Source organism: Ahaetulla prasina, chromosome 11 (genome assembly GCF_028640845.1).
Source record: "Ahaetulla prasina isolate Xishuangbanna chromosome 11, ASM2864084v1, whole genome shotgun sequence".
NCBI lineage: Eukaryota > Metazoa > Chordata > Lepidosauria > Squamata > Colubridae > Ahaetulla > Ahaetulla prasina.
This window is the reverse complement of record NC_080549.1, coordinates 264,066-289,293: the sequence shown is the minus strand read 5'-3', so window position 1 is coordinate 289,293 and position 25,228 is coordinate 264,066. Positions and strand designations below refer to the sequence as shown.

Sequence of the window (25,228 nt, the reverse complement as noted above, 5' to 3'; positions counted from 1 at the left end):
CATATTTCCACCTCTCACAATACTGGACAACACAGTATCAACAGTAGAAACCTTTAAATTTCTAGGTTCTATCATATCGCAAGATCTAAAATGGACAGCTAACATCAAAAACATCATCAAAAAAGGACAACAAAGAATGTTCTTTCTGCGCCAACTCAGTAAGCTCAAACTGCTCAAGGAGCTGCTGATCCAGTTCTACAGAGGAATTATTGAGTCTGTCATCTGCACCTCTATAACTGTCTGGTTTGGTTCTGCAACCCAACAAGACAGACACAGACTTCAGAGCAGGTGTGAAATCTACTTACCTTCTTTACTGGTTCTGAAGTGCACGTGCTTGCTTCACTCGCTGTGTGGATCACATGCACGTGCACACCCTCTGCACATGAACAAAACCTTTCTGTGCATACGCAGAGGGTACAAAACACATTACTTCCTGGTTAAAACCAGGAAGTAATGACAGCCGGGCTGGTGGGCAGAGCCTCGCACCACGATTGCTACAGGTTCTCTGACCACCAGCCAAGATTGCTACTGGATCAGGTGATCTGGTCTGAACCGGGAACATTTCACCCCTGCTTCAGAGGATAATTAGAACTGCAGAAAAAACAATGGCTACCAATCTGCCTTCCATTGAGGACCTGTATAGTGCACGAGTCAAAAAGAGGTTTGTGAAAATATTTACAAACCCCTCACATCCTGGACATAAACTGTTTCAACTCCTACCCTCAAAACGACACTACAGAGCACTGCACACCAGAACTACTAGACACAAGAACAGCTTTTTCCCGAACGCCATCACTCTGCTAAACAAATAATTCCCTCAACACTGTCAAACTATTGACTAAGTCTGCACTACTATTACTCTTCTCATCGTTCCCATCACTCACCTCCTTCCACTTATGACTGAATGTCTGTAACTTTGTTGCTTGTATCCTTACGATTTATGTAGATATTGTTCTCTGCCTTGCTGAGCTGCCTTTCATGGCCACCAGGGGGCAGCAGTGCAGACAGGCAGGACCAAGAGGGGTGGGGCTCATCTTCCTTTGCTGATGCAGCTTTCTCAAATGCAGAAAACAAGCCAGGTGAGATCTGAAATAAAACCACTCCTTTAACTTTTGTTCTGGACACTTTGCATGCAGAAGCAGGTCCCCTTCTGAGAAGGGAACGAGCGCTTCCTCTAGCCCAGGGTTAAAGAGAGTTACAAGCCAAGTCTATAGACATTTATATCAAATAATCTAAGTGCCAAAGCCCACTGCAACTACATTGCAAAAAAGGCTTTAAGAGTTGTAAACTTAATCTTGCATAGCTTCTTCTCCAGAAAGATTATACTACTAACCAGAGCATACAAAACATTTGCTAGACCAATTCTCGAATAGAGCTTGCCTGTCTGGAACCCATACCTCATTTCGGACATTAATATAATTGAGTGTGTCCAGAAATATTTTACAAGAAGAGTTCTCCACTCCTCTGATCACAACAAAATACCTTATGCCACCAGACTTGAAATCCTGGGTTTAGAAAATTTAGAATTCCGCCGCCTTCAGCATGACCTGAGTATAACTCATAAAATCATCTGCTACAATATCTTTCTTGTCGAAGACTACTTCAGCTTCAATCGCAACAATACATGAGCACACAATAGATTTAAACTTAATGTGAACCGCTCCAATCTTGATTGTAGAAAATATGACTTCAGTAACAGAGTTGTTAATGCCTAGAATGCACTACCTGACTCTGTGGTCTCTTCCCAAAATCCCCAAAGCTTCAACCAAAGACTATCTACTATTGACCTCACCCCATTCCTAAAAGGTCTCTAAGGGCGTGCATAAGAGCACCAGCATGCCTACCGTTCCTGTCCTAATGTTCCCTTTCATTGTATTCAATTTGTATGGTTATTTCATGCATATATACTGTTATGTTTGACAAATACAAGTAAATAAAAAAATAAACAAAATCAGAGCTGGAGGAGACCTCTGGTATCGTCCCAGCCGAATGGCTGACCAGTGATGGAGCAACCGTAAACCCTGGAGGTCAGCTGATTTCACTGTTGGAAAACTATTCCTCTCTTCTAGGTTGGAGCTTTCACCCATTACTTCTTCTCCCGCCCTCTGGTGCCCTGTAGAATAAGCCCATCCCCTCTTTTGAGAGCCGGGGGGGGGGGGCAGAGGGAAGGTCTGGTTCAAATCACTGAGTGACTGTTAGTCACTTTGTTTCAGCTCAAGGTAGCTCACAGGAATGTTGCAGGGAGAAAATGAAGCATAAGTGCTATTTCTGCTGTTTTGGAGAAGAAAAATATTGACATTTGGCAACATGCCTGCTTCTCCTTCTTAGGGCATGGGTGACTCTGGAGGTGAATCTTTTTTTTTTAATTGAAAAAGTTTTACAAAATTTCCCCCCCTTTCCCCCCTCCCCCCTTTCCCCCTTCCCCCCTCCCTTCCCAAACCCTCCTCCCCCCACTCCGACTTCCCGGAACAAACACAAGGTATAGTAAATACCTTGTTATATAGAGTTTGATTCTGTGGCTCCCGAGGACATGGACAGGTTGCTGGGGAGGCTGCATGCCACTACATGTTTACTGGACCCGTGCCCCTCCTGGCTGGTGTTGGCCACTCAGGATGTGACACGAGGCTGGCTCCGGGGTATTATAAATGCTTCTTTGATGGAGGGGGTCTTTCCCGCCGCCTTGAAAGAGGCGGTGGTGAGACCCCTCCTCAAGAAGCCTTCCCTGGACCCAGCTATTTTGGGTAATTATCGTCCAGTCTCCAACCTTCGCTTTGTGGCGAAGGTTGTAGAGAGTGTGGTGGCACGGCAGTTCCCTCAGTACCTGGAGGAAGCTGTCTATCTAGACCCGGTCCAGTCCGGCTTCCGGCCCGGGTATAGCACGGAGACAGCTTTGGTCGCGTTGGTGGATGACCTCTGGAGGGCCAGGGATAGGGGTTGTTCCTCTGCCCTGGTCCTGTTGGATCTCTCATTGGCTTTTGATACCATCGACCATGGTATCCTGCTGCGCCGGTTGGAGGGGTTGGGAGTGGGAGGCACCCTTTATCGGTGGTTCTCCTCCTACCTCTCCGACCGGTCGCAGACGGTGTTGACAGGGGGGCAGAGATCGGCCGCAAGGCGCCTCACTTGTGGGGTGCCGCAGGGGTCAATTCTCTCGCCTCTCCTGTTCAACATCTACATGAAGCCGTTGGGCGAGGTCATCAGTGGCTTTGGGGTGAGTTATCATCTGTACACTGATGATACCCAGCTATACTTTTCCACCCCAGGCCACCCCAGCGAAGCTGTCGAAGTGCTGTCCCGTTGTTTGGAGGCCGTATGGGTCTGGATGGGGAGAAACAGACTCAGACTCAATCCATCCAAGACAGAGTGGCTGTGGATGCCGGCATCCCGGTACAGTCAGCTGCAACCGCGGCTGACTGTTGGGGGCGAGTCACTGGCCCCAACGGAAGGGGTGCGCAACTTGGGCGTTCTCCTGGATGAACGGCTGTCGTTTGAAGATCACTTGACGGCCGTCTCCAGGAGAGCTTTTTACCAGGTCCGCCTGGTCCGCCAGTTGCGCCCCTTTCTTGACCGGGATGCCTTATGCACGGTCACTCACGCTCTCGTCACTTCTCGACTGGATTATTGCAATGCTCTCTACATGGGGCTACCCCTGAAGTGTACCCGGAGACTGCAGTTAGTCCAGAATGCAGCTGCGCGGGTGATTGAGGGAGCACCGCGTTGCTCCCGGTAACACCACTCCTGCGCAGTCTGCACTGGCTACCTGTGGTCTTCGGGTGCGCTTCAAGGTTTTGGTTACCACCTTCAAAGCGCTCCATGGCTTAGGGCCGGGTACTTACGGGACCGCCTGCTGTTCCACATGCCTCCCACCGACCCGTGCGCTCTCACAGAGGGTCTTCTCAGGGCCGTCCGCCAAGCAATGTCGGCTGGCGGCCCCCAGGGGAAGGGCCTTCTCTGTGGGAGCACCTACTCTCTGGAACGAACTTCCCCCCCCCCGGTTTACGCCAATTGCCTGACCTTCGGACCTTCCGCCGGGAACTGAAAACTTATTTATTTATACAAGCGGGACTGGCCTGATTTTTAAATTTTAAATTTAAATTTTAAACTTTTAATGGTAATTTTATTGGGTATTTTTATGGTCAATCGACAGTTTTAATTTGGCCTTTTATTGAATAAGTTTTTTAATTGTTATTTTAATATGTATATTAATTGTTTTAAATGGAGGCTGTACACCGCCCTGAGTCCTTCGGGAGAAGGGCGGTATAGAAGTTTGATAAATAAATAAATAAATAAATAAATAAATAAATAAATAAATAAATAAATAAATATAAAGCAAACATATACTAAAATTTTTTCCTTCCTAACTAAATTATAATCCTTCAATTCTCATCAATTCCTAACTTCCCCCAAAACAATCAAAAATAATACATCCTAATCATTCAAACGCAGTCTGATAACTCTTAGTCTGATATCTGTTTTGAATATAGTCAATCCATTTTTTCCATTCACTTAAATATCTTTCTTGCATATTGTCTTTCAAAAAGGCTGAGATTTTTGCCATCTCAGCCAAATTGGCAACGTTCAATATCCATTCTCCTATTGTACGTACTTCTTTTTTCTTCCAATACTGTCCTATTAGTAATCTTGCCGCTGTTATTAAATTTAAAATCAACTTAGTCTCAATTACTGTACAGTCCGTGATAATTCCCAGCAAAAAAACTTGCGGCAGGAACTTTATCTTCTTTTTCAGAACATTTTGTAGAATCCACCAAATTCTTATCCAAAGCCTTAATATTTTTACAAGTCCTGCTATAGAGACTAAATTGATTCTGAACTTAATAACAGCCGCAAGACTTTTGATTGCTCAATATTGGAAGAAAGAAGAATTACCTACAATTGAAGAATGGACTCTTAAAGTATCAAATCTGGCAGAAATGGCAAAAATCTCTGCTTACTTGAAAGACTATACACAAGAAAAATATATTTTAGAATGGAAAATGTGGATTGATTATATTCAAAATAAGTATCAGATAAAAAAATATCAAATAGCATATGAATAAATTTAGGAAATAATTTGTATTAGATATATTTTTGAAGGAGAGGGGAATTGAGAGTGTGAATAAGCATGGAGAGACTAGAGATTATAATTTAGGAATTATTTTAGATTATGATTGTTAGTTTTGATACCCTGCATTTTGTTCTGGGAAGTCGGGGTGGGGGGTGGGGGTAAAGGGAAGGAATTGGGGGTGGAGGTTAGTGATGGAGTGATGGTTAATGTACAGGGATTATTGAAGATGTATAAATATAATTAATGTAGGGTCGGGTCTGACCAGTTGCCATTTTAGAACGGTGGGGAGGGAAAAAAGAGAGAGTAGGAGGTAGGAAAGAGGAGAAGAGGAAGGAAGAGGGGTAGAAGAGGGAGAAGAGTGTAGGGTGGAGGGAGGAGAGGAGGTAGATAAGAGAAGGAGAGGAAGGTTTGGAAAGTAAAAGAAGGTAGAAGAGGGAAGAAGGTTAAAAAGGGGGGTGGTGACTGGGCAGGCCCGACTAATTGTATATAACTGTACATTGGATGAATTATTTGATAAGATTGTAAAAATAAAACTTTTTTATAAAAAAAAAAAATATTTTTACAAGTCCACCAAATATGAAAATATATAGCATCATCACAATTACATCTCCAACATTTTGCTTGCATATCTGGATATATACACAATAATTTCTTAGGATCTAAATGCCATCTGTAAAACATTTTATAAAAATTTTCCCTTAAATTCTGTGCCTGTGTAAATTTAACATTTCTAACCCAATTTTTTTCCCAAGTTTCCAATAATATTGGCTCCTGAAAATTTTGTGCCCACTTTATCATACAGTCCTTTACCAAGTCCCTTTCAGAGTCTATTTCAAGTAACACTTTATACAATCTCTTTATATGTTCCTGAGATTGATTTCTAATTTGCTTTACCAAATTTTCCTCATTCTGGACTATACCAATTTTCTGATCTTCCTTCCATCTAGCACGTAATTGCCCATATTGGAACCAAGTATAATTTTTCCCTTCTTCTTTTAATACATGCAAAGATTTTAATTGCAAACTACCGCTTTCAGTATACGAAAGATCTTTATATGTAGTCATTTCCTGAGTCTGTTCTAAATTTATGTTTTCTATTGTATGTCTAGGACTTGCCCACATGGGAACCTTATAATTTAATTTATAAAAATATTTCTTCCAGACACGCAAGAGAGCAATTCTTAACACATGGTTTTTAAAAGCCTTATCCACTTTTTTATCATAAATTAAATATGCATGCCATCCATATAATAAATCATAACCTTCTATATTCAAAATTCTCTCCTCCCTTAGATTAAACCAATCACTTATCACAGAGAGAACAGCTGCTTCACAATATAATTTAAAATTAGGCATTTTAAAGCCTCCCCTTTCCCGTGAATCTTGAATTATTTTCATTTTAACCCTGGCCTTTTTACCTTCCCATATAAATTTGTTAATCTTAAAGCATTGCTTGCCCTGGCACTCTTTTCTTTTTGAGGGGAAGTGTTGGAGGTGGTCACTCTTGTAGTGAGACACAGATGGAGGGCTCCCATCCTCTGGACCCTGCTGGATCCCTTGACAGGTCATGATATAGTCTTCTGGGCCCTCTTCAAGGTTGGGGCTGGAGGTATTGTTCCACAACAGTGACGGTGGTGACAGCTCTGGTTATTTACATAGCTTACATAGTTCTGGTTCTTCTTGTGTAGAGACCTTTAGTTAACAGGAGAGGAAGGAATGGCTGAGGAGTTGGCCATCCACTGTGGGGCACCCAGGACTCTCACAGACTGCTTAATATTGCTGTGCCGTGGCTGGGAGAGGTGGTCCATAAACTGAGGGGTGGGTCTCTCGCACAAGAGGACATGGAGGCAGATAAAGCTGCTGGTGCTGCTGGTGGGTGGAGCTGAAGGAGAGGCACCAATGATGGGAGAAGCCCAGTGGTAGGCAAAGGAGGGCGTGGCAAAAACCCAATCTACCAGAAGCTGATGGTCATCAATCCACATTTATTTATTTATTTATTTGTATTCTGCCTTTTTTATTTTTTATAAATCATTCAAGGTATCCAGCACACCTTCCTCCTCCTCTTTTCCCCACCACCACCACCACCCCTTTTGGCTTCTCCCAGGGCCATTGGATATTGTCATGGCTGCCGTGGGAGTCGAGGATTGCTTGCCACGTAGGCCTGGGACCTGAGAAAAGCTTCTGGGAAGGGAGAGGGGAGGAAGGGCCCTGCGCTTGCTGCTCCCAGCTCATCTTGCCCAGGCATTCCTATGCAGACCAGGCCCCCTTTGGGGGAAGCAAAGGGACGTTTCAGGACCAACCTGGCAGGGCAAGAAAAGAGCCAGGGCAGCTCACAGGAGGCTCCTCTCTGATGCTGGAGGGGGGGGGACTGAGACTTGCTTCAGAGAAGTGGGCTCAGCTGTGAAGGCCATCTCACTCTGATGCCAGCTGTCACCAGACGTGCCAGCCCTTCCTGGTACTGCGGGCTGCTTGTCCAAGGGAAAGGCTCTAAGACAATTAACCATTCTCTAAAGCTGGCATCTGACCAGCAGTAGGAGGAGGAGGAGGCCTGACCCTCCTGCCCTCCAGACCTGATGTCCAGGGGGTCAAGAAAAGGAGCATGCAGAGCCATGTTGGTAGTAGAGGGTCTAGGAGGGGCTGTTTGCAGCAGCATCTTCAAAGGAGACCCTTTTCCTCCTGCCACGAGGTGTCCTGGGCAAGCAGTCCTACCGCTTGGCCTTCTCTCTAGCAGCGCCTCTTTCTCTGTTTGGTCCACAGCCACAAGATCAGAGCTGCCTTTCCCAGGAACCAGCAGGGCGGTTCAGCGCTCTCCTTGCCTCCATTTTTCCAAGGTTTGGGGAGAGAGAATTCACTGTTGCCTGGTCTCTGCTGCGGAAAGGAAATGTTGCCTTCAGGAGCTCAGAGCCACATCAGGCCCCTTCCTGGCATAACTCACACAGCCTGGAGCAACAATCTCACCAGCCTCCATGGCAGAAATCGACCGAGAAAGCTTTGAGGATGCAAGAAGCCAGTTTCATCCTGGCTGCGGCTGGCATGGGCAGTGTCGTGTCCCACTCCTCTGCTGATGGCCGGGTCAGGGAAATCTGAATCAGGCTTGCCTCTGCAGCTCTGCCCAAAGTCCTAGTAAAGTCCTCAGAGCAGGCAGGAGACCAGAAAGTGACTTCAGCAAGATAAGTTCGACTTTGCCTGACTCAGAGACTGCCAGAAAGCAGATCCTTTATATAGGCCATGGGGTGTGGCTCCATGACTCAGCACTCATTAAGGCCTGCCCCTCCCTTCCTTCTGTTGCCTCCGCCTATCCAGTCTTCTGATGCGAGGGTCACTCCAATCAGCAGCTGTTGGAAATAAACTTTCCTCAGGCTCACATGCTGTGGAGGAGGGGGAGGGGTCTAGCTGCTCCGTTTGCCTGGGCATGGAGCCAGGGCTGGGGCCGGGGGGTGCTCCCTCCTCTGCAGCCTGCTTGGGCATGGAGCCAGGGCTGGGGCCGGGAGATGCCCCCTCCTCAGCCTGTCTGGGCATGGAGCCAGGGCTGAGGCCGGGAGGACATTCTTCAGCATTCGGAAGCAGATAAGCAGACCCCGGCTGCGGTGAGAGCGGGCAAGACACAACAGGCAGTTTTCAGCCCATGAGGCAGTGGTGAAATCCAATTTTTTTTACTACCGGTTCTGTGGGCATGGCTTGGTGGGCATGATGTGGCTTGTGGGCATGACAGGGGAAGGATACTGCAAAATCTCCATTCCCACTCCATTCTGGGACCAGCCAGAGGTGGTATTTGCCGGTTCTCTGAACTGCTCAAAATTTCTGCTACCAGTTCTCCTGCTGGATTTCACCCCTGCCATGAGGGGCTCACATTTGGCTCCTGGCCTAGGCACTCCTTGCCCCTCTGTCAGTGGGAGTCTTTTCCCAATTGAAAAAAAACAACTTGAAATAAAATCCCTGCAGCACTTTATTTCCATAGGGAAAGCAGAGTGGTTTGGAAATGCCTTGTTTTCAAAATCCCATTTGGTCCCTGCCGACAGGGAAGCGTTTCTATTTGGCAAACCCTGCAGGCAGACAAGCTCCAGCTTTCTCAGGGTAATAGATGGGAAGTTGCTCTCAGTTGTCGGAGGTTCCACTCCTGGGAGAACCATAGCTACAAATGGGAGGTACATATCCGATCAGGAAACTGGGAAGCAGCGGGGAAGAAAAAAGCAGTGCAGCACAGACAGAGGCACCGCAGAGAGGTGGGGAGACAGGGAAGGAAGGGGCCACCAGACAGAGTTCAGGCTGGCCACCAGCCCTATTGAACTTCAGGGCCCCAGGAGTGGACTAAGAAGCTGTTCCTGTGGCATCTGTTTCAGTTCCAGTGCAACCAGTGCCCCCCCATCTTCTTTGGCCTTTGAAAGGGGCCCTCCTGCCTTCCCTCCCTCCTCACTGCCAGATGTTGTTCAACTGTCCCACTTCAGGAGTTTTGACAGGTCTTCTCCAGATATAAGGTTAATTTCTTAGGTAAAGTGCAGTTTCCTCATGGCTCCTGACCTTAATCTCATCATTTTAGCAGCTTCTTTAAGATCCACCAATGAGCTTCATCCTGCTTGATGGAGGCTGCCTCAGCCCCAGGACTGGCTCTTAAAGTCCAAGCATTGGGGGAGGGGGGGGACTTCCACTCCTGCTCTTTCTTTGCAGCCCACCAAGCTGCTCCTGCTCTGCAGGGCCATTTGCAGCTGAACCACAGCATGCCAGGGAGCAGCCAGGCTGAGAAAGGGAGGAACCTGAAGGGCTTCTGGGCAAGAAGGGAGACTCTCTCACACTATGACTGAACCCATAGTGGCCATAAGGGAGGACCTGGCAGGAAAAGGGCACTTTTAAAATAACTGCTGCACACAGCACGTAACTCTACTTCCATCGGAGTTTCAGCAGCTCCGAATCCAGTAAGCAGAGACTGTGAACTGCTGAGAATTGTGTTCTGAGCGGCTGGCCGAACAAACATTTTCCATCAATAAATTTCATGAGGTGGTTCCCCCCTTGGCATATAAGCCCGTGGTTCAGCCATGTCTCTCAGACTTATGGATTTCTCCCTTCACCCCGAGCAGCCCTAGATTTCCTGGCACTGGGATAGCCCGGCAACTGCATGTTCACACCGCAATTAGCCCAGCCATGCAGGGAGAAGCTACTCCCAGTGCTTGTCCCAAACCCTTCTGGGAGGGTTCTGAGGGGGCTGAGTCCAGGATGTGTTGCCCCTTCCCTGAGCCATTTCAGAAAAATGCTGGAAACTGAACTGTTTCAGAGGATATTCTAGCCAGGCTCTGCTTTTATTCCTGAGCTGTTTCATCTCTGAGTTGTATTCTGTTAGTTATCTGCCTTAAATGTTTTCAATTGTTATCTGCCAAGAGTTGTTTCACTGATGTAATAATAAATGAGTGTGCAAGGCTGCTGCCAAGCGGGCTCTGCCAGGAGCCCGAGAGGGAGAGAAAGCTGATGGCACAGCTCCGGAAGAGGGAAGCTAGACAGCCCCGCTGGGCAATGCTCTCCAGTAGCGGGTTTGGGAGGGTTTATGGGTGAGGCGATGGCTGTAGCCCTAAAAGGGGCTGACAAAAGAGGGGCTGGGTTTGTGGACCTGCCCTGGTTACAGTTAGAGACGTGGGCTAGTCTGAGGGCTTGCAACTGATTCAGCAGCCATGGTCAATGGATCAATGGCTTTGCATTGTCAAATAGGAAAAGGGCCCTCGGGGCTCCATCCTTGGCCAGACCATTCATGGTCTCTTTAAGGGGCCCAGAGGATGGCCTGGAAGGAACGATATCAAGGTAAGGGTGTTGAATAACACCTTGGAGGGCCACGGTGCAATTCAACAGGTTTCTGACAGGTCTGAAGGCTGGGCTGACCCACAATTGAAGATCTGCAAATGTGCTGCCTGAAGTCCCATTCCTGAAAATTGTCATGACTCTTGAGTGTCAGGCTGAATTGGCATGTGAGGAGGATATATGGAGTGCAGGCAGACAAAGGCAAAGCCCCTGTTGCAGCCGCTCAGAAGTTGATGCAATCTTGGGCTGCATTAAGAGCAGCAGTGTCCAGACCACAGGAGGCAATTGTTCTATTGGGTCCTATGCTGCTTTGCAAACTGGAAAAGGGCAGCGGGGGCTTCAGAGGGTCACTCCGAGGGCAACTGAGGTTTGGAGCCAAAGCCCTGCCAGAAGCACTCAGAGCAGCCGACCATCTCTGGCTAGAGCAGACCACAAAAGATGTGCTCCCCTTGTAGGAGGTTTTCAAAAACAGGGGCTGAACACCTGTAAGGGAAAGCTTAGCAGATGCCTGCACCGGTTAGGGGGTCGGACTGGGTGACCTACAGCTTCGCTTTTACCTGTCAGTTCTTTAATTCTTCCAAGGCTTCCTGGACTTCAGGGGAGCAGCATAAATTTAGAAAAGAAAAACAGCCCCACGGTGGTCCTCCTTATGAAATATGGCCACCCCAAGATCTATCATGCTTAGCAGCGACACATTTCCCATACCTTCCTTTTGCACACCTGAGCATCATGCAGAGTTTGCCAAATTTCTCAGCATGGCATTGGAAAAGGAATCGATATTTGTGTGTTCTCCAGCCCGGAAGCTCACGAGGAAGCCACCAGCAAGGCAAGTCCTGCTCAGAGCTCAAGGGGCTGCTTGGTGGAGCACTTTGTAGACCACCCAGTAGAAAATATTGAAGACCAGGAAAGTGAAGGGGAAGATGGCTCGGGAGATGGTGTCGATGCGCTTGGCCCGCTCCACGTAGCGCCTCCGGAGCATTTCTCCTTCTCGCAGGAGGGAGGCTGGCACAGGCGGGCTGTAGATGGGGCTTTCCATGGCTGCCCCACTTTTCATGTGCTGCAGACAATGGCCCAGTCCATAGCCCTGGAAGTAGAAGCGGCTCTCACGCATCACCTCTTCTTCCTGCGGAGAGGGAGGGAAGAGTAAGGGAGGGGGTTGTTGGTTGTTGGCCAGGCTAAGACTCCAAGGCCATAGAGTTCAGGACTACATTTGTTGGCATGGCTGAAGCCATGGAATCTTGCCCGTTGAACCTGCTTTCCCTCCCCTTGTCATGCCTCTTTTGACCGGGGGAGGCAAGTGGGACATTTTCTTGAGTTATTTTCCTGGCCTCAGCTCCAGTCCAGGGGTGAAATGCTCTCGGTTCAGACTGGATTCCCCGATCCGGTAGTGATGGAGGCAGGTGGTTTGGAGAACCGGTAGCAAAAATCCCTGCCCACCCGCCCCCATGCCCAGCTGAGCCACGTGATCATCCGAGGTTTTTTTTTACTTTTAAAAGCCTTTTTTGATTGGGCAAAAAAATGCTTTTAAAAGTAAAAAAAAGCCTCTAATGATCGCACGGCTCAGCTGGGATTGTCAGAACCTTTTAAAAGCATTTTTTCTACAACTTCTTTGGCTGAAGTTGTAAAAAAAAAGTTGGCCATGCCCACCCAGTCACATTACCCCCACCAAGCCACGCCCACAGAACCGGTAGTAACAAATTTTACATTTCCAGTCCCCCTGATCTCATGGTTGCCCTCTTCTTCCTCTTCTTCAGGGCCGCTCCCTTAGCCCTCCAGCTCTGTCTCCGCACTGCAGGGACACATTCCTGGCTGCATGTCGCCAGGTCCATGTTCCAGGCCGAATTATCACAATTCCTAGCATCATCTGATGTCTTCAAAAGCAGCACTTTTCTTCCATGCTCCCCCCTTTTATCCTGGATGTAGAAACCACAAACCACCACCTTCCGCTGCATCCTTGCTGCCTGGTGGGGAAGTGTTGGGAGGGAGCGGCATCCCCCAGCAGGGAGGGGGATTGGCCCAGGCTGCCTGCACATCTCCCCTCCAGTGTGGAACTGAGAAGGGCAGCATCGTACAGGGAACGTAAGATGCCACTGGGTTTATCTGGTTTCCAGGTTGCCCCTGAGTCCAAAGTGTTGAAGCCAGAGCAGCAAAGCCTCCACTGCTGGTACCTTTGCTATGCCAGCTTTCAAGGCTGTGGTCTTGAGTGCTTCTGTGTCCCCCTGCCAGCCTCTGAATGCCAAACCCCAACTTCTGTTCTGTGGATTGAGGCTCTGCCTTGGGGCTGCTCAGCTCAGCACTCTCTTGCCACCTTCTTTCATGGTTGTAAAACGGGGCCTGCAGGAAGAGGCTGGCCAAGGGCTCTGCTTGAAACTGGGGCCCACAGCTGTTTGATCAAGCACCAGAGGGCAGCTCCTCCTAGCGAAGGCTGGAAAGGCACAACTGCTGCCAAGGGGAAGAAGCGCAGATGAACTGGCGCAGACCCCAGGGGAAGCCCCTTCACCTTCCCAGATGGCGTCAGCAGAGGGCCTGCCCAGCACGCTGCCTTCCTCAACTGATGCAGCTGAGCAGCCCTGAGGCTGGGCGAGGGGCAAAACAAGGGAAGAGCAAAACCAAAGCCAGCACAAAAGAGGGCATCCTTTAGGAGCTACTTGTTTTAAAAGATGCTGTCCAAAGCGCCAGCTGTTTCTGACTGGCTAAGCAGAAGTCACCCAAGGAAGGAGGGCTTGGCTTGTTAGGTGCTTCTCCCCCACCTTCCAACCAATCTCAGGGGCATACGGGGAGAACTGGGCCTATTGCCTCCCCCCCAGAAGCCTCCCCCCAACTCTTGCTCACCATCCTCTGCCGCCGTTGGCTCCGCCGCAGACGCAGGAGCTCCTTATGCTGGCGCGAAACAAAGTTGACCGCTGCATATTCCAGCAGAGCGGCGAAGACAAAGAGCAGGCAGACGGCCATCCAGATATCAATGGCTTTGACGTAGGAGACCTGCCGAGGAGAGGGGCATGGGCAAGAGACTCCCCAGGCCTTCTTGACTGTTGCCTAAGCATCCCCCACCTCCCCAACTTCAGCCCTGCTTCTGTTGCAACCCCCCAGAAAGCACCAAAGACTTTCTAAAGCACTTCTCATTTGGCACAGCAAGGCATGATCCCTCCTTTGTGCCGGGCAGGCACCAAGATGCCAGGAGTGTGGTGGTTCTCCTGTGGTGAATGTTTTGTAGGGCTTTGTCTTGTCTTGCAAGGACCAGGCACGCCCCCACCCCCCATCCTGTCTCCAGGTTCAGCACCCCAGAGCTGGGGACAGCGCCATTTCTTCACCATTGTGATTCCTCAATGGAGCTGCATCTATGTGGAGGGAAGCACGCAGTGGGGGTACCCCAAGGTTTTGTCTTAGGCCCAGCAGTCTTCAACGACTTCACAAACTCTTTAGATGAGAGATACATGGGGAGCTCATCAAATTTGCAGACAACATCAAGCTGGCAGGAATAGCCAACACTCCAGAAAATAGGCTTAAGATACAGAAGGATCTTGACAGACTTGAACATTGGGTGCTAACTAACAAAATAAAATTCAGTGGTGAAAAAAGTAAGGTTCTACATTTAGGCAAGAAAAACCAAATACACAGGTATAGTATAGGTGGCACCTGACTCAATAGTAGTAACTGTGAGGGAGATTTTGGAATCCTAGTGGATGATCACTTGAATATGAGCCAGCAGCTGCCGAAAAAGCCAGCACAGTTCTAGGCTGCATTAGATCACATGAAGTATTAATACCACTTTTTAATGCATTGGTAAGACCACACTTGGAATACTGCATCCAGTTTTGGCTGCCATGATATAAAAAAGATGTTGAGACACTGGAAAGAGTGCAGAGAAGAGCAACAAAGATGGTTAAAAGGATAAAACATATAAAGAACAATTGCTGGAACTGGGCATGTCTAGTCTTATGAAAAGAAGGACTAGGGATGACATGATATCAGTCTTTCAATTACTCAGGCATTGCCCACAAAGAAGAGGGAGTTGAGCTATTCTCCAAAGCACCTGAAGGCAGCACAAGAAGCAATGAATAGAAACTAACCAAGGAGAGAAGCAATCTAGAACTAAGACATTTCCTAACGGAACAATTAATCAGTGGAACGACTTGCCTCCAGAAGTTGTGAATGCCCCAACATGGGGAGTTTTTAAGAAGAGATGTCCAAACCATTTGCCTGAAATGGTACAGCATTGGCTGCCTGAGCAAGGAGTTGAACTAGAAGACTTTGAAGGTCCCTTCCAACTCTGCTATTCTGTTCTGTTTTAAATTTGCACTGACACCCAGCTAGCAGTAATAGGCAATACCCCAAATGACAGGCGCAAGATCCGGTGGTGAAAAAAGTGGGGTCTTACATTTAGGCAAGAAAAGTCAAAATAGAAAAGGTGATACCTGTCTCCACAGCAGTAACTGTGGGAGGGACTTGGAGTCCTAGTGCACAACCCCTTAAATATGAGCCAGAGTGTGCTGCAGCTGCAAAAAAACCAATGCGGTCCGAGGCGGCATCAACACAGGGATGGTATCAAGATCACATAAAGTACTAGTACTGCTTTATACTGCATTGCACTTGGAATACTGTGTCCAATTTTGGTCACAATCTAAGAAAGATATTGAGACTCTAGACAGAATGCAGAGAACAGCGTCAAAGATGATTAGGGGACTGGAGGCTAAAACATGAAGAACAATTGCAGGAACTGGGTATGTCTAATGTAACAAGGACTAGGGGTGACATGATAGCATCTTTCAATATCTACCACATAAAAGAAGGGCTCAACTTATTTTCCAAAGCATCTGAGGGCAGGACAAGAAGTAACAGACAGAAACTTATCAACGAGAGAGCCAACCAGAACTAAGGAGAAATTTCCTGAGAGGGAGAATGATTAAAGAGTGCCTCTGGAAATTGTGGGTGTTCCATCATTGGAGGGTTTTAAGAAAGATTGAGGATGTTACCTAGTTTGGGTAATGAAATGTCTGCAAGAAAACAACCCAGCTCAGAGAGCACCAAGGACCCCTCGGCTTGGACAGCAGTTAGTCCAGAATGGTCTTGGCTCTCCTGCTTGAGCAGGGAGTTGGATCAGAAGTCCATTCCAACTCTGTTATTTCGTTATTCTGTCCCCAAATGAAGCCAATGATGGCTGCAGGGACTTCAGCTGCTTCTGGATAAGTAGAAGGGCCAGGCCAAGACTAAGCCTTTCAGGCATTTGTTGTTTGCCCTCCTAGGAGTGCACACTCACATTCAGAGGTTGAGTCCCCTCCCCCCTCACACCAGCTGGCATCTGATTTTCCTCAATAAGACCCCTTGGCCACTTGCCAAAGGTGTAGTTTAACAGTGGCTTTTTCCTTTGGAAATATAAATAGCTTGAACAGATGGGAGGCAGATGCTAGAAGATATGGGGAGGAAACTCCCCCAGCAATAGAGAAGCAAGAAATGGGACTTCTCTTTGCAAGCTCAGCTTCACGGAATGCTCAGATCCAGATGGGGCTGGAAATCTCGGAAGGATGTCTTTCTCCTCCTTTTGGTGAGGCAAAGACCAAAATAGTCATGGGAAAGATTCCTTCTTAGGCCTGCAGTGCTGGGCATCTAAACCTTACCTACATCCATTTTACCCAGTTCGAAACACCCCCTTGATGCTGCTGGCTTTAAGAGGCAGACTGAGGTGCTGTGGTGTTCCTGCCTCATTTGCTGTGTAAGTGGCATCGCAGTGCCCAGCGTCCATGCATGTAGCACAAAGAAGAGGGTTAATTTCAAGTGGTCATTACTGGGCTTTTGAAGATGCCCAGAGGGTTCATCAGAGACCCCTGGCTCTCCATGGTAGCCATTGGGTACGTGACATGTGCCTATCTATCCTGGCTCTCACGTAGGTCACCTGGTGGGATAGGGAAGGTTGTCTCTGCTCTTACCAAAGTAAGTGGACCAAAAAACCACATGTGTGAGGAAAATAAGGCCCCTTCCTTTAGCTCAGGGATGGCGCACAGAGATATTTAGGACCTTCTCTTGGTGTAATTTCATGCTGTGGTTTGAGGGAACAGCTGGAAGCCACATATAGGGGCCAACTGAGCATAGGAGGACTCTGATGTGACCTCCCTGTCCCACCTCCAGGGGGGAATGCTGGCAAAGCAAACATACTTCCTGCCCGCCCAGAGACTCATGTGCTGGGAAGGTGCTCCAGGATGCCCTGCCGTAGGCCCTGACCTTAGGCAAGGATGCCCGAGACCCTGCACTCTGGGTGGTCATTGTCAGCACAGTGGTAATGCCGAGCCCCACCCGGGCTGGTGCAGCATCCATGTTGATCCAAAAGGAGACCCAAGAAAGGATGACAATCAGCAGGCTTGGGATGTACATCTGGATCAGATAGTAGCCCATCTGCCTCTCCAGGTGGAACTTTACTTCAATGCAGGTGAACTGCCCTGGAGAGAAGGGAGAGAGAGGGCTGAGCCACAGCTGTGGGCCCCTTTTCCAGAGGGACCCCTTGAAAAGCGAAGGAGAGGCTCCCATGGGGGAGGTGATGCTTGGCAATGGAGGGGTGCGAGAGGTGGGGTGGCTGATGCATCAATCAACGCACTCTCTGGCAGGGCTGCTGGGGAAGTTGCTTTATGGGGGAGAAGGTAGAGAATGTGGTCTAGGATCGGAGGGGGCAAGGGAAGAGGATACCTAATTCGGTCCAAGCCATGATAGCAGATGGAGATACAGAAGCGAAGGGTGGGAGTAGCAGGGTTGCTGGGTAAGACCTCCCTGAGGCCAGAGAATTGGGTCTGGGGGGCTCCAGTTGTTGTTTCAGGATGCCAGGTGAGCTTGCAACAGGCCACCTGTATCCACAACCTGATTGGGGTTAAACTCCCCTGGGACTTGGGTTTGGCCCGGACCACAATCCCAGGATAGGGTGAGGCGATAATTGTCCCCCATGAAGCGTAATGGCTTTCTCAGGCTGTGCTCGGCAAATCATGGAGTGAGACCCTCTGACCCCACATGCCTGACTTCGTTTAAATGGGTCTGTAAAAGCTGGTTCTCTCCCCAAGCCCTGGACTTCATATGGGGGGTTTGGTTTGTCAGAAGCCGTTTTCTACTTTTGTGTGTGTGTTTCCTTTTTGCCCCCTTTGTATCATATGGTTTTATACTCTGTGCTTGCCTAGAGTTGTGATAGACAGTGAATGGATGGATGGATGGATGAACGGACGGACGGATGGATGGATGGATGGATGGATGGACGGACGGACGGATGAAGGGCAGTGTACGAGGCCTTTTTAGCTCTGGGAGAAGCGCTGAGCCTCCTTCCACCAGACAGATCTGGTCACCTGTGTTGTAGGACTTGGTGCAATAGCCCAGATCTTTCTCATCCCGCAGAATAAACTGAGGGAGCGTCAAGCCTTCGGCCACCTGCACAGCCTCCTGCTCCTTCTCCCACTCAAAGATCAAGTCATTCATGGTGTAACCAACTGCAAGGCAAGCAGAGACAGGCAGCACAAGGAACCCAGAGAAGAGGCAGAGCAGAGCCACCCACCACTCCGCATAGAGCCAGCCCTTCTCTTGCCCCCCCCTCCAGCTTTCATTGCTCCTCCAATGCAGAGGGACAATGTCTTCCTGGTGTTCCATTGCTCAGGATGTCTGATGTGCCCAGGTAACACAGCTTCCAAATCCATCTTTCTATTGGCCTTCTAGATCCCTCCTTGTTGCACCATCTCGTGCTTTTTGGCTAACCCCATCTAGCTATAGCTTCAACCCAGGTTTTGAGTTTGTGCAATGCTCTGAATTATACACTGACCACCCCACAGAATGGTTAAGCCACAACGATGATCCAAGATTACTGTTAGTGAAGCTCAGCGTATTGTGCAAACCCAATCACTATACCTAATCATACTGTGTAAACCAGCAGACTATTCCTTGTACCTAGGACTAATTCTCATTGCCCATCAAGTGAGCATAACTCAGGAATGGTGGCTCTTATCTACAGCACCAAGGACTCTGTTGATGCTCCAGTTAAATAAAAGTACCTACAGCTCTCCAGCTGCATGGTGCACGTCTGAATGTCCATAGGGAAGTTCTTGAGATCCATTGGGCAGGAGAGGATAAGAGTCAGCCTATGGGGAAGAGAAAGTACAGGACAGTCAAACAGGACCATGCTGAGCCATATTTTGTGGGTAGTTAGGCTGAACAAGATGTTGTTGAAGCTGATACCTAATGCTATACAGCACACCCCCATTTCTGAAAATGCGCAGAAGTTTGTTGTCTGTCGTGACCTCATGGAAGTTGGCTCCCTTCTCATTGGCAAAGAACAGGTCTGGCTTCCAGATGGAGTCCAGCATGGAGGGGTCCAAATCTAGAGAGTCATCGGGGTATTCCCAATAAGTCAGGCGGGGGTCATTCCAGTGCTGCCGCAGAAAGACATTGACCCGATAATCCTGGAAGAGCCAAGAGAAGCTGTCATGGGTGGAGCCAAGGTGAAAGAAGGCCGGCCTGTTGGCAGCTAGGACAAGAACTGTAGCAAAGGAGAGATGCCTGGCAGAGGGGGCAGAGAGGAGCTTGGAAGGGGCAGTTGCAAGGAGCGGAAGTGGGCCAAGCACAGGGCTGCTCTTTGGCTCTCCAGTCCCTCTTCCTCCTCCGGCACCCCTGGTCTCCAACTGCTATCCCGAAACAGTCCTCCGAGGCCAGAGTCATCAGGAAGAGCTGGCACCTGTTGACTGCCCCCCCCCAAACCTGCAGCTTCTAGAAGCCAAAGGTGCTGCAGTGTTCGGCTGGCTTCAGAGAGAAGGGTGAGAAGGGCGGGCTAAGCCTTACCATGGTCGTTTCTGTGACTGAACCAAAGCTGTTGATGAAGATGTTGCATGTCACATTGACGGGTGGGCCTGTGAGGAAATTAAAGAGGACTCATGGCTGGCATGTTATAAAGCTATTGAAGTCTGATGATGGGTCCCACTCAGATAAGAATGTAAGAACCATTTGGCTGGATCAGACCAAGGACCGTCATGGTCCAGGGGAGAAGCAAATGGCTTTTCCAAGCAGAAGACATTTGCCACACCTGCAGTTGTAATCTCAGCTCCCCAACCCAGACTGGACATGAGGTCTTCAAAAGCAAGAGCTTCCACTAGAGCAGCCCTCTCCTCCATGAATTCATCCAATCTCTTCCAACAGCCATCGATGAATTTATCCCCTCTATGAAGTCAATGGCCATCACCCCATTTTGTGGAAATAAATTTCACAGCTCAATGATGTATTGAAGGAACAAATGCTCTCTTTTGGTCTGTCATGCATCTGCTCCCGTTCAGCTTTATAAGCGGGGGGTGGGGTGGGGGTGTTTCCTAGTTCTAATTTGTCCAATTTCATCACATCATCCATGTTTCCTACACCCTGATTACATGTCCCCTCAGTTGCCTTTTTTACAGTGATTTTCTTGAGATGAAGAACCCATAAAACAGTTTGATAGAAAATCAGGTTGGTGGTCTTCTAAATGCAGGGACTCCTGCCCAGTGGTGTGGCTTGGTGGGCATGGCAAGGGAAGGATACTGCAAAATCCTCATTCCCTCCCCACTCCTGGGGGAAGGATATTGCAAAATTTCTATTTCCACCCCACTCTGGGGCCAGCCAGAGGTGGTATTTGCCAGTTCTCCCAACTAATCAAAATTTCTGCTACCGGTTCTCCAGAACCTGACAAAGCCTGCTGGATTTCACCCCTGCTCCTGCCCCTCATAATTCTGTCACCTAAACACCCTAATATCTACATCTCCTCAAGATCTCAGGCAAAGGTATGCAGGAGCTCCCTGGGACCTTCCTCTCCAGTGAGTCGACAAGAACAAAGCACAGAGGCTTCTTCTACCTGCCAAGCAGTTGACCCATAACCACACCATGAAGCCCAACTACCTTCTCAGCCACACCCAGCATCCTCTCCCTTTGAACTCAGAGAGGAGAAGGGTTGCAGTGGTGGGACCAGTCTTCCATTCCTGGGTCATCATGTTTTCGGAGCACTTTTGTTAGGAGGTGAAGGAAAACACGAAGATGGCGCAAAGGCCGAGTGGCTCTTTGAAAGGGCGCTTCCCTCCAGGAGAGGCCTGGGGAGGTGCTTTCTGCAGCAACCTAGCCTCTCTCTCCCTTTTCAGAGGGAAGCAAGGCAGCCAGGAAGCTTTGCCCTTGTCTGAGGCACCTCTGGCCCTGCCAGCTTTGGGATGGCTTGTGCAGAAGCTGCTTCTAGGTGCTGCAAGCCCTTCACAAGCTGAAGAAGGGGTGGAAAAGATCTCTGTCTCGGGGCAGGGTCTCATTTCACTGCTGCCCAGAGGAATCCAGGTTGTCTTGCAACAGCTCATATATTACCTTTGAAGTTTGGTCTAATGCGAGCATCGTAGCCTGACGTCCGGCCCATCAGCTTGTCTAGGAAATCAGAGGGAGACATCGGCTGGGGGAGGCTCTGCAGGACTGATTTGACTTCTTTCCCTGCCACAGATCTGGGGGTGGGGTGGGGGAGAATAGATCAGGTGTCAGTCTGACAGTTGTTCCACATGCACACACCTTCTTGATGGGACACACACCAAGCAGAAGGCCATATGTGACCTGGTTAATGTATTTTAGAGCAGGGGTCACCAACCTTTCAGACCTCAGGGACCACTAAATTCATAATTTTAAATCCTGCGGACCACTAATATGAATTTTTTAAAAAGATAAATAGTATTTAGTGCAATATAAAAAATGTAAATAATTTTTCTGCAGACCACCAAAATTTTCTCACAGACCACCAGTGGTCCATGGACCACCTGTTGGTGACCACTGTTTTAGAGTGCCATGCAAATCTAGAACGTTAAGTTTCTCCCAGTTGGGGTTGCCTTCTCCTTCTGCAGCACAAGGAGGGATGTTGGTTTTCAGTAGAGATCACCTGCTAGGGAACAACCCCAGACAGATCCAGATGGGGAGCAGGTACAGATAGAACATTTCCTCCCCCCATCCCGCCAGAGCTGAGGGTTTGGGGTCATAAAGACTGCCACGGGCACAACATTTGATTGAGGAATCATTTGGCCCGAGCAGAGCAAATAAATGATGGTGTGCCAAAAAGCAGGTGAGGAGGACCCTGGACCTTGAGGGCTGCTCACTCATGGCCCAGCATCTGTGTGCCATGGAAACACTCGTTTCGGCCTTCATGGAGAAACAGCTACAAGATTCCCTCTCAAGAAATTTGCCCAGAATTCAGAGGGCAGAGCTTGGCTAGTCAAAATGCTTCAACCAAACTGCCACTCAACAGACTGCTGAAACCAATCAAGACTGCCAATGAAATTGCGTCAGCTTTCTTCTGTTGCCCCAAGAGCTGCAGTCCTGACACTCTTCTGCCATTCCACAAGGCCCTTGAAAAGCTCGCATGGTATCGATGGAGCTCTTCATAGCCCAAGGAGCCCCCTTTTCCTATGGGGTTGCATGGACATCATGTCTTCCTCCACCCCATTGCCCAGGCAAAGGAGCACCTCAAGGCTCCCCCAGGTCCATTTTACACACGGATCTATGCTAAGCATCTGAGATGAAGGAAGTGCACATGGCCATTTTGCTCCCCCCAACCCCCACCCAGCTATAAATTCTTATTTGGTTTTTTTCTAGCAGTTTTAGGAGGCCTAAGACATTTCTTCTGAGACTAACCTGCTCCCACTTTGTAATCCTGAACGATTTACTTTAAGCTCTGAAAAGAAAATGTTGCCTGTTAAAATACAAAGACCAGGGAAACAGCCCAATAACAAGAGCAGCTCTGGAAAGAGGAGCAAAGATTGTCTGGAAATTCCGAGGGGAACCCGAAGCACAAAAGTCACAGATCTTCCCAGAACCAAGCAAACGCAGCTGGGTCAGAGTCCAGGTGGCCCTAAGGAGCTCTTGCCCACAGAAGCTGAAAGTGGGCACCCCTGGAGCTCGTGTGGGCTAGAAAAGGATGGTGGCTCTTCACTCTTCGGGGCCAAACTGTGGCGCCCATTCATCAATCCAACCTGGAAACAAAGGCTCACGTGAGCCGCACACAGCCTCTTTCATCAAATGATACTTTCTGAAGAAAAGCAAGAAACCAACTTATGAGCAAAGGCCACCAGCATTCACGACCAGTCGCGAAGCTGGGAGGGAAGGGCGAAGGTGCCACGCAAAAAAACAGCCGAGGAGAGGAAAAGGCGCTTCCTAGGTCGGGCAGCCCACCCTTTCGGAGCGGCTCCTTCGCCTCAGGAAACTCTGCTGCGCCGTTGCGGGGCAGCTCCAGAGTGAGTCGGACCCGCCGCGGGCGGGCTTTTCCTGCGGGTACATCGGAACTTCTCGGTTGCTCAGGGGAAGAGAGGCGAGGGCTTGGGCGAGGAGGAGACTTATCCGGTCCCAGCCTCAGGAAGGAAACGCCCGCGCCGCACGTGCAGCATCCCAGCCGGCCCTCCAAGAAGCCCGCCCCCGCGGCCGAGACAGACCCCACCCCATCTCCACTCACCCGAGGAGAGCGCCCTGCAGGAGCAGGAGTGGTAGTCTCACCCCGTGGGCCCGGGGCATCCTCATGAGGCCAAAGGGGCTGAGGCCGAAGCGGATGGACGGCGAGATTCGCGGGGCTGCGAATCCGGGAGCTCGCGGGGCTCTCCAATCCGGGGAGACGTGCGGGCATGTCCCGCTGCTATTATTCCGCGCAGGGGAAGGTGGCGGCGGCGGCGGCAGCAGCGGCAGCAACAGTGCCGAACCGAGGCGTCCGGACTTTGGCCAAGCTGGCCTTGCCGGAGCCCGAGACGCTTGGCTCACTTCTCCCCGCCTCCAGCGGGGAGGGCGCTGTCCACCCAGGCGAAGGACAGCCCCGACGGTCGACGCTCGGCTGCAGGTCTGGCAGCCTCCTTTCTGGCTTCTTTGCGGGCGCTCAGCCTCGACGGCAAGCCCAGGAGCAGGCAGGGGCATGTCCGAGGCGCCCCTTCTTGCGCGGCCCGAAGGGGATCGAGGACGAAGCTTCCTGAAGTTTGGGCGCCCGCCTCCTTTCCGCCCGGAAGACAAGGAAAGCGCATTTGCCGCTTGGCTGGCGAGACACCAGCGAGGCTGTGGCGAAGCTCTTGGTTCACCTCCCAGGACGAGCGCGGGATCCCTGGGCTGTCGCCTGACGAAGGAGCCCGATCGTCCCCCGCAGAGCGGATGGAAGAATTCTCGACTAGACCGGGCTGAAAGGCTTTTCCTCCCTTTCCATAGGCTTCTCACACGTTTCTTTTTGATGGTGGTGGAGGGACCGTCTGAGCAGTGGCCGGGCTCCCTTTTCACTGCCAAAACCGAGTCCACAACTTCCTTCACTAGATCACTTTCTGCTGTAGTGCTGTGTTCACACATTACTCCTTGGCTCCTTCAGATACTTTTCAGCTTAAAGTCTGTAATTGAAACAGAGAGAAATAGTAACCTATAAAGCTGGAAGACTCTGCCTTGTCACTCCTGGGGAGTAAAATTTTCAGACCTTTCTGCTTCCAGGCTCTTTCAAAATATAATCCCACGGCATATTCCAGATATCTGAAGGGAGCTGATTTTCAGCCTGTTTCTTTTGGAGTGGTTTAGCAACTTGCATGGGTGGGCCAGTGCTTTGGCAGATAGGCAAATAATTTTAATAAATAATAAAATAATTTTATTGGGCCGAAACATTGGCTAATTCTGCATGCCATAGGGGTATTGTGATGCAGCGAATGTGTGAAGGTGCAACAGCCTTTCTAAACTGTGGTGGGAGAAGTGAGCCAGACCCACCCGCTGAGAGGATCCCCCTAGGAAGAGAAGTGCAAGGGAGTCTTGAGGTTAACAGCCCCATCCCTGCTTAAGGAAGGTCTGCAGAAAAGCCTATAGCGAAAGCAAAGGAAGGACAGACTTCCCCATCCTGCTCAGTGGGCAGGTGGTGACTGGGCCCTTGGGAATGGCTAGGGCTGGAATGGCAAAAAGCACAACTATCTGCTTGGAATTCAACCCCCGCCCCACCCTCTGGCCACTCCCTCCTAATCTTTCAGTTCTCCAGGAAGGGAAGAAGTAATAAGAGAAAATCACTCCCAAACCACAGGGGACTCTGAAGAGAGACAGGAGCATTTGCAGCAGTTCAGGTGAATTCCAAAAAAGATTGCAGTGCTGTTTGTTCCCACTGCAAGGCTAAAATTAGCACATGGCAGCAGGACAATCATTTGTCACTTGGGAGGTGGACCAGCAACTCCAGCTCAAGGTGACAATGCCAGTGGGCCACCTGCAGCTCTGTGCCCCTCTCTGCCCTTCCAGCCTTGAAGTTTAGTAGAAGAAATGCTTAAAACTGGGCAAAGAGAAACGGGACAACTGCCCAGTGGCACCTGCAGTGCCCTGCCCTTGCTCCTTGGCTTGCTCTGGGGAACAAGCCACTTCACTTTGGCCGTACTTCATGGTTGAAAAATGGGCCAAAAA

At 49.5% G+C, this 25,228-nt stretch overlaps 1 protein-coding gene across 3 annotated transcripts; it reads right to left on the bottom strand.

Annotated features, from left to right (window-relative positions):
• Positions 1-7,685: 7,685 nt before the first annotated feature.
• On the bottom strand, positions 7,686-24,406 carry LOC131183865 (glycine receptor subunit alpha-4-like). 3 transcript variants are annotated; one of them, XM_058154605.1, is made up of 9 exons: positions 23,289-24,406; positions 21,170-21,300; positions 19,643-19,710; positions 19,043-19,266; positions 18,863-18,945; positions 18,163-18,303; positions 16,997-17,277; positions 13,679-13,828; positions 7,686-11,969 (listed from the first exon to the last, which is right to left on the bottom strand). In XM_058154605.1, the coding sequence occupies exons 1-9, from the start codon at positions 24,152-24,154 to the stop codon at positions 11,691-11,693; spliced, it is 2,223 nt and encodes a 740-aa protein (XP_058010588.1). In that variant the 5' UTR covers positions 24,155-24,406; the 3' UTR covers positions 7,686-11,690. The 3 variants fall into 3 exon arrangements, with proteins under 3 accessions (XP_058010588.1, XP_058010589.1, XP_058010590.1); XM_058154606.1 differs by having other exon boundaries at positions 17,063-17,277; XM_058154607.1 differs by having other exon boundaries at positions 17,135-17,277.
• Between the last annotated feature and the right edge of the window lie 822 nt (positions 24,407-25,228).

Excerpts from the sequence above, each read along its gene's own strand:
- LOC131183865 (XM_058154605.1), bottom strand. The coding sequence starts at position 24,154 with ATGTGTGAACACAGCACTACAGCAGAAAGTGATCTAGTGAAGGAAGTT. Across the intron at positions 19,267-19,642 it reads CAGTCACAGAAACGACCATG|GATTATCGGGTCAATGTCTT; the intron begins GTAAGGCTTAGC and ends TGGCTCTTCCAG. Across the intron at positions 11,970-13,678 it reads GCCAACGGCGGCAGAGGATG|GAAGAAGAGGTGATGCGTGA; the intron begins GTGAGCAAGAGT and ends CCCTCTCCGCAG.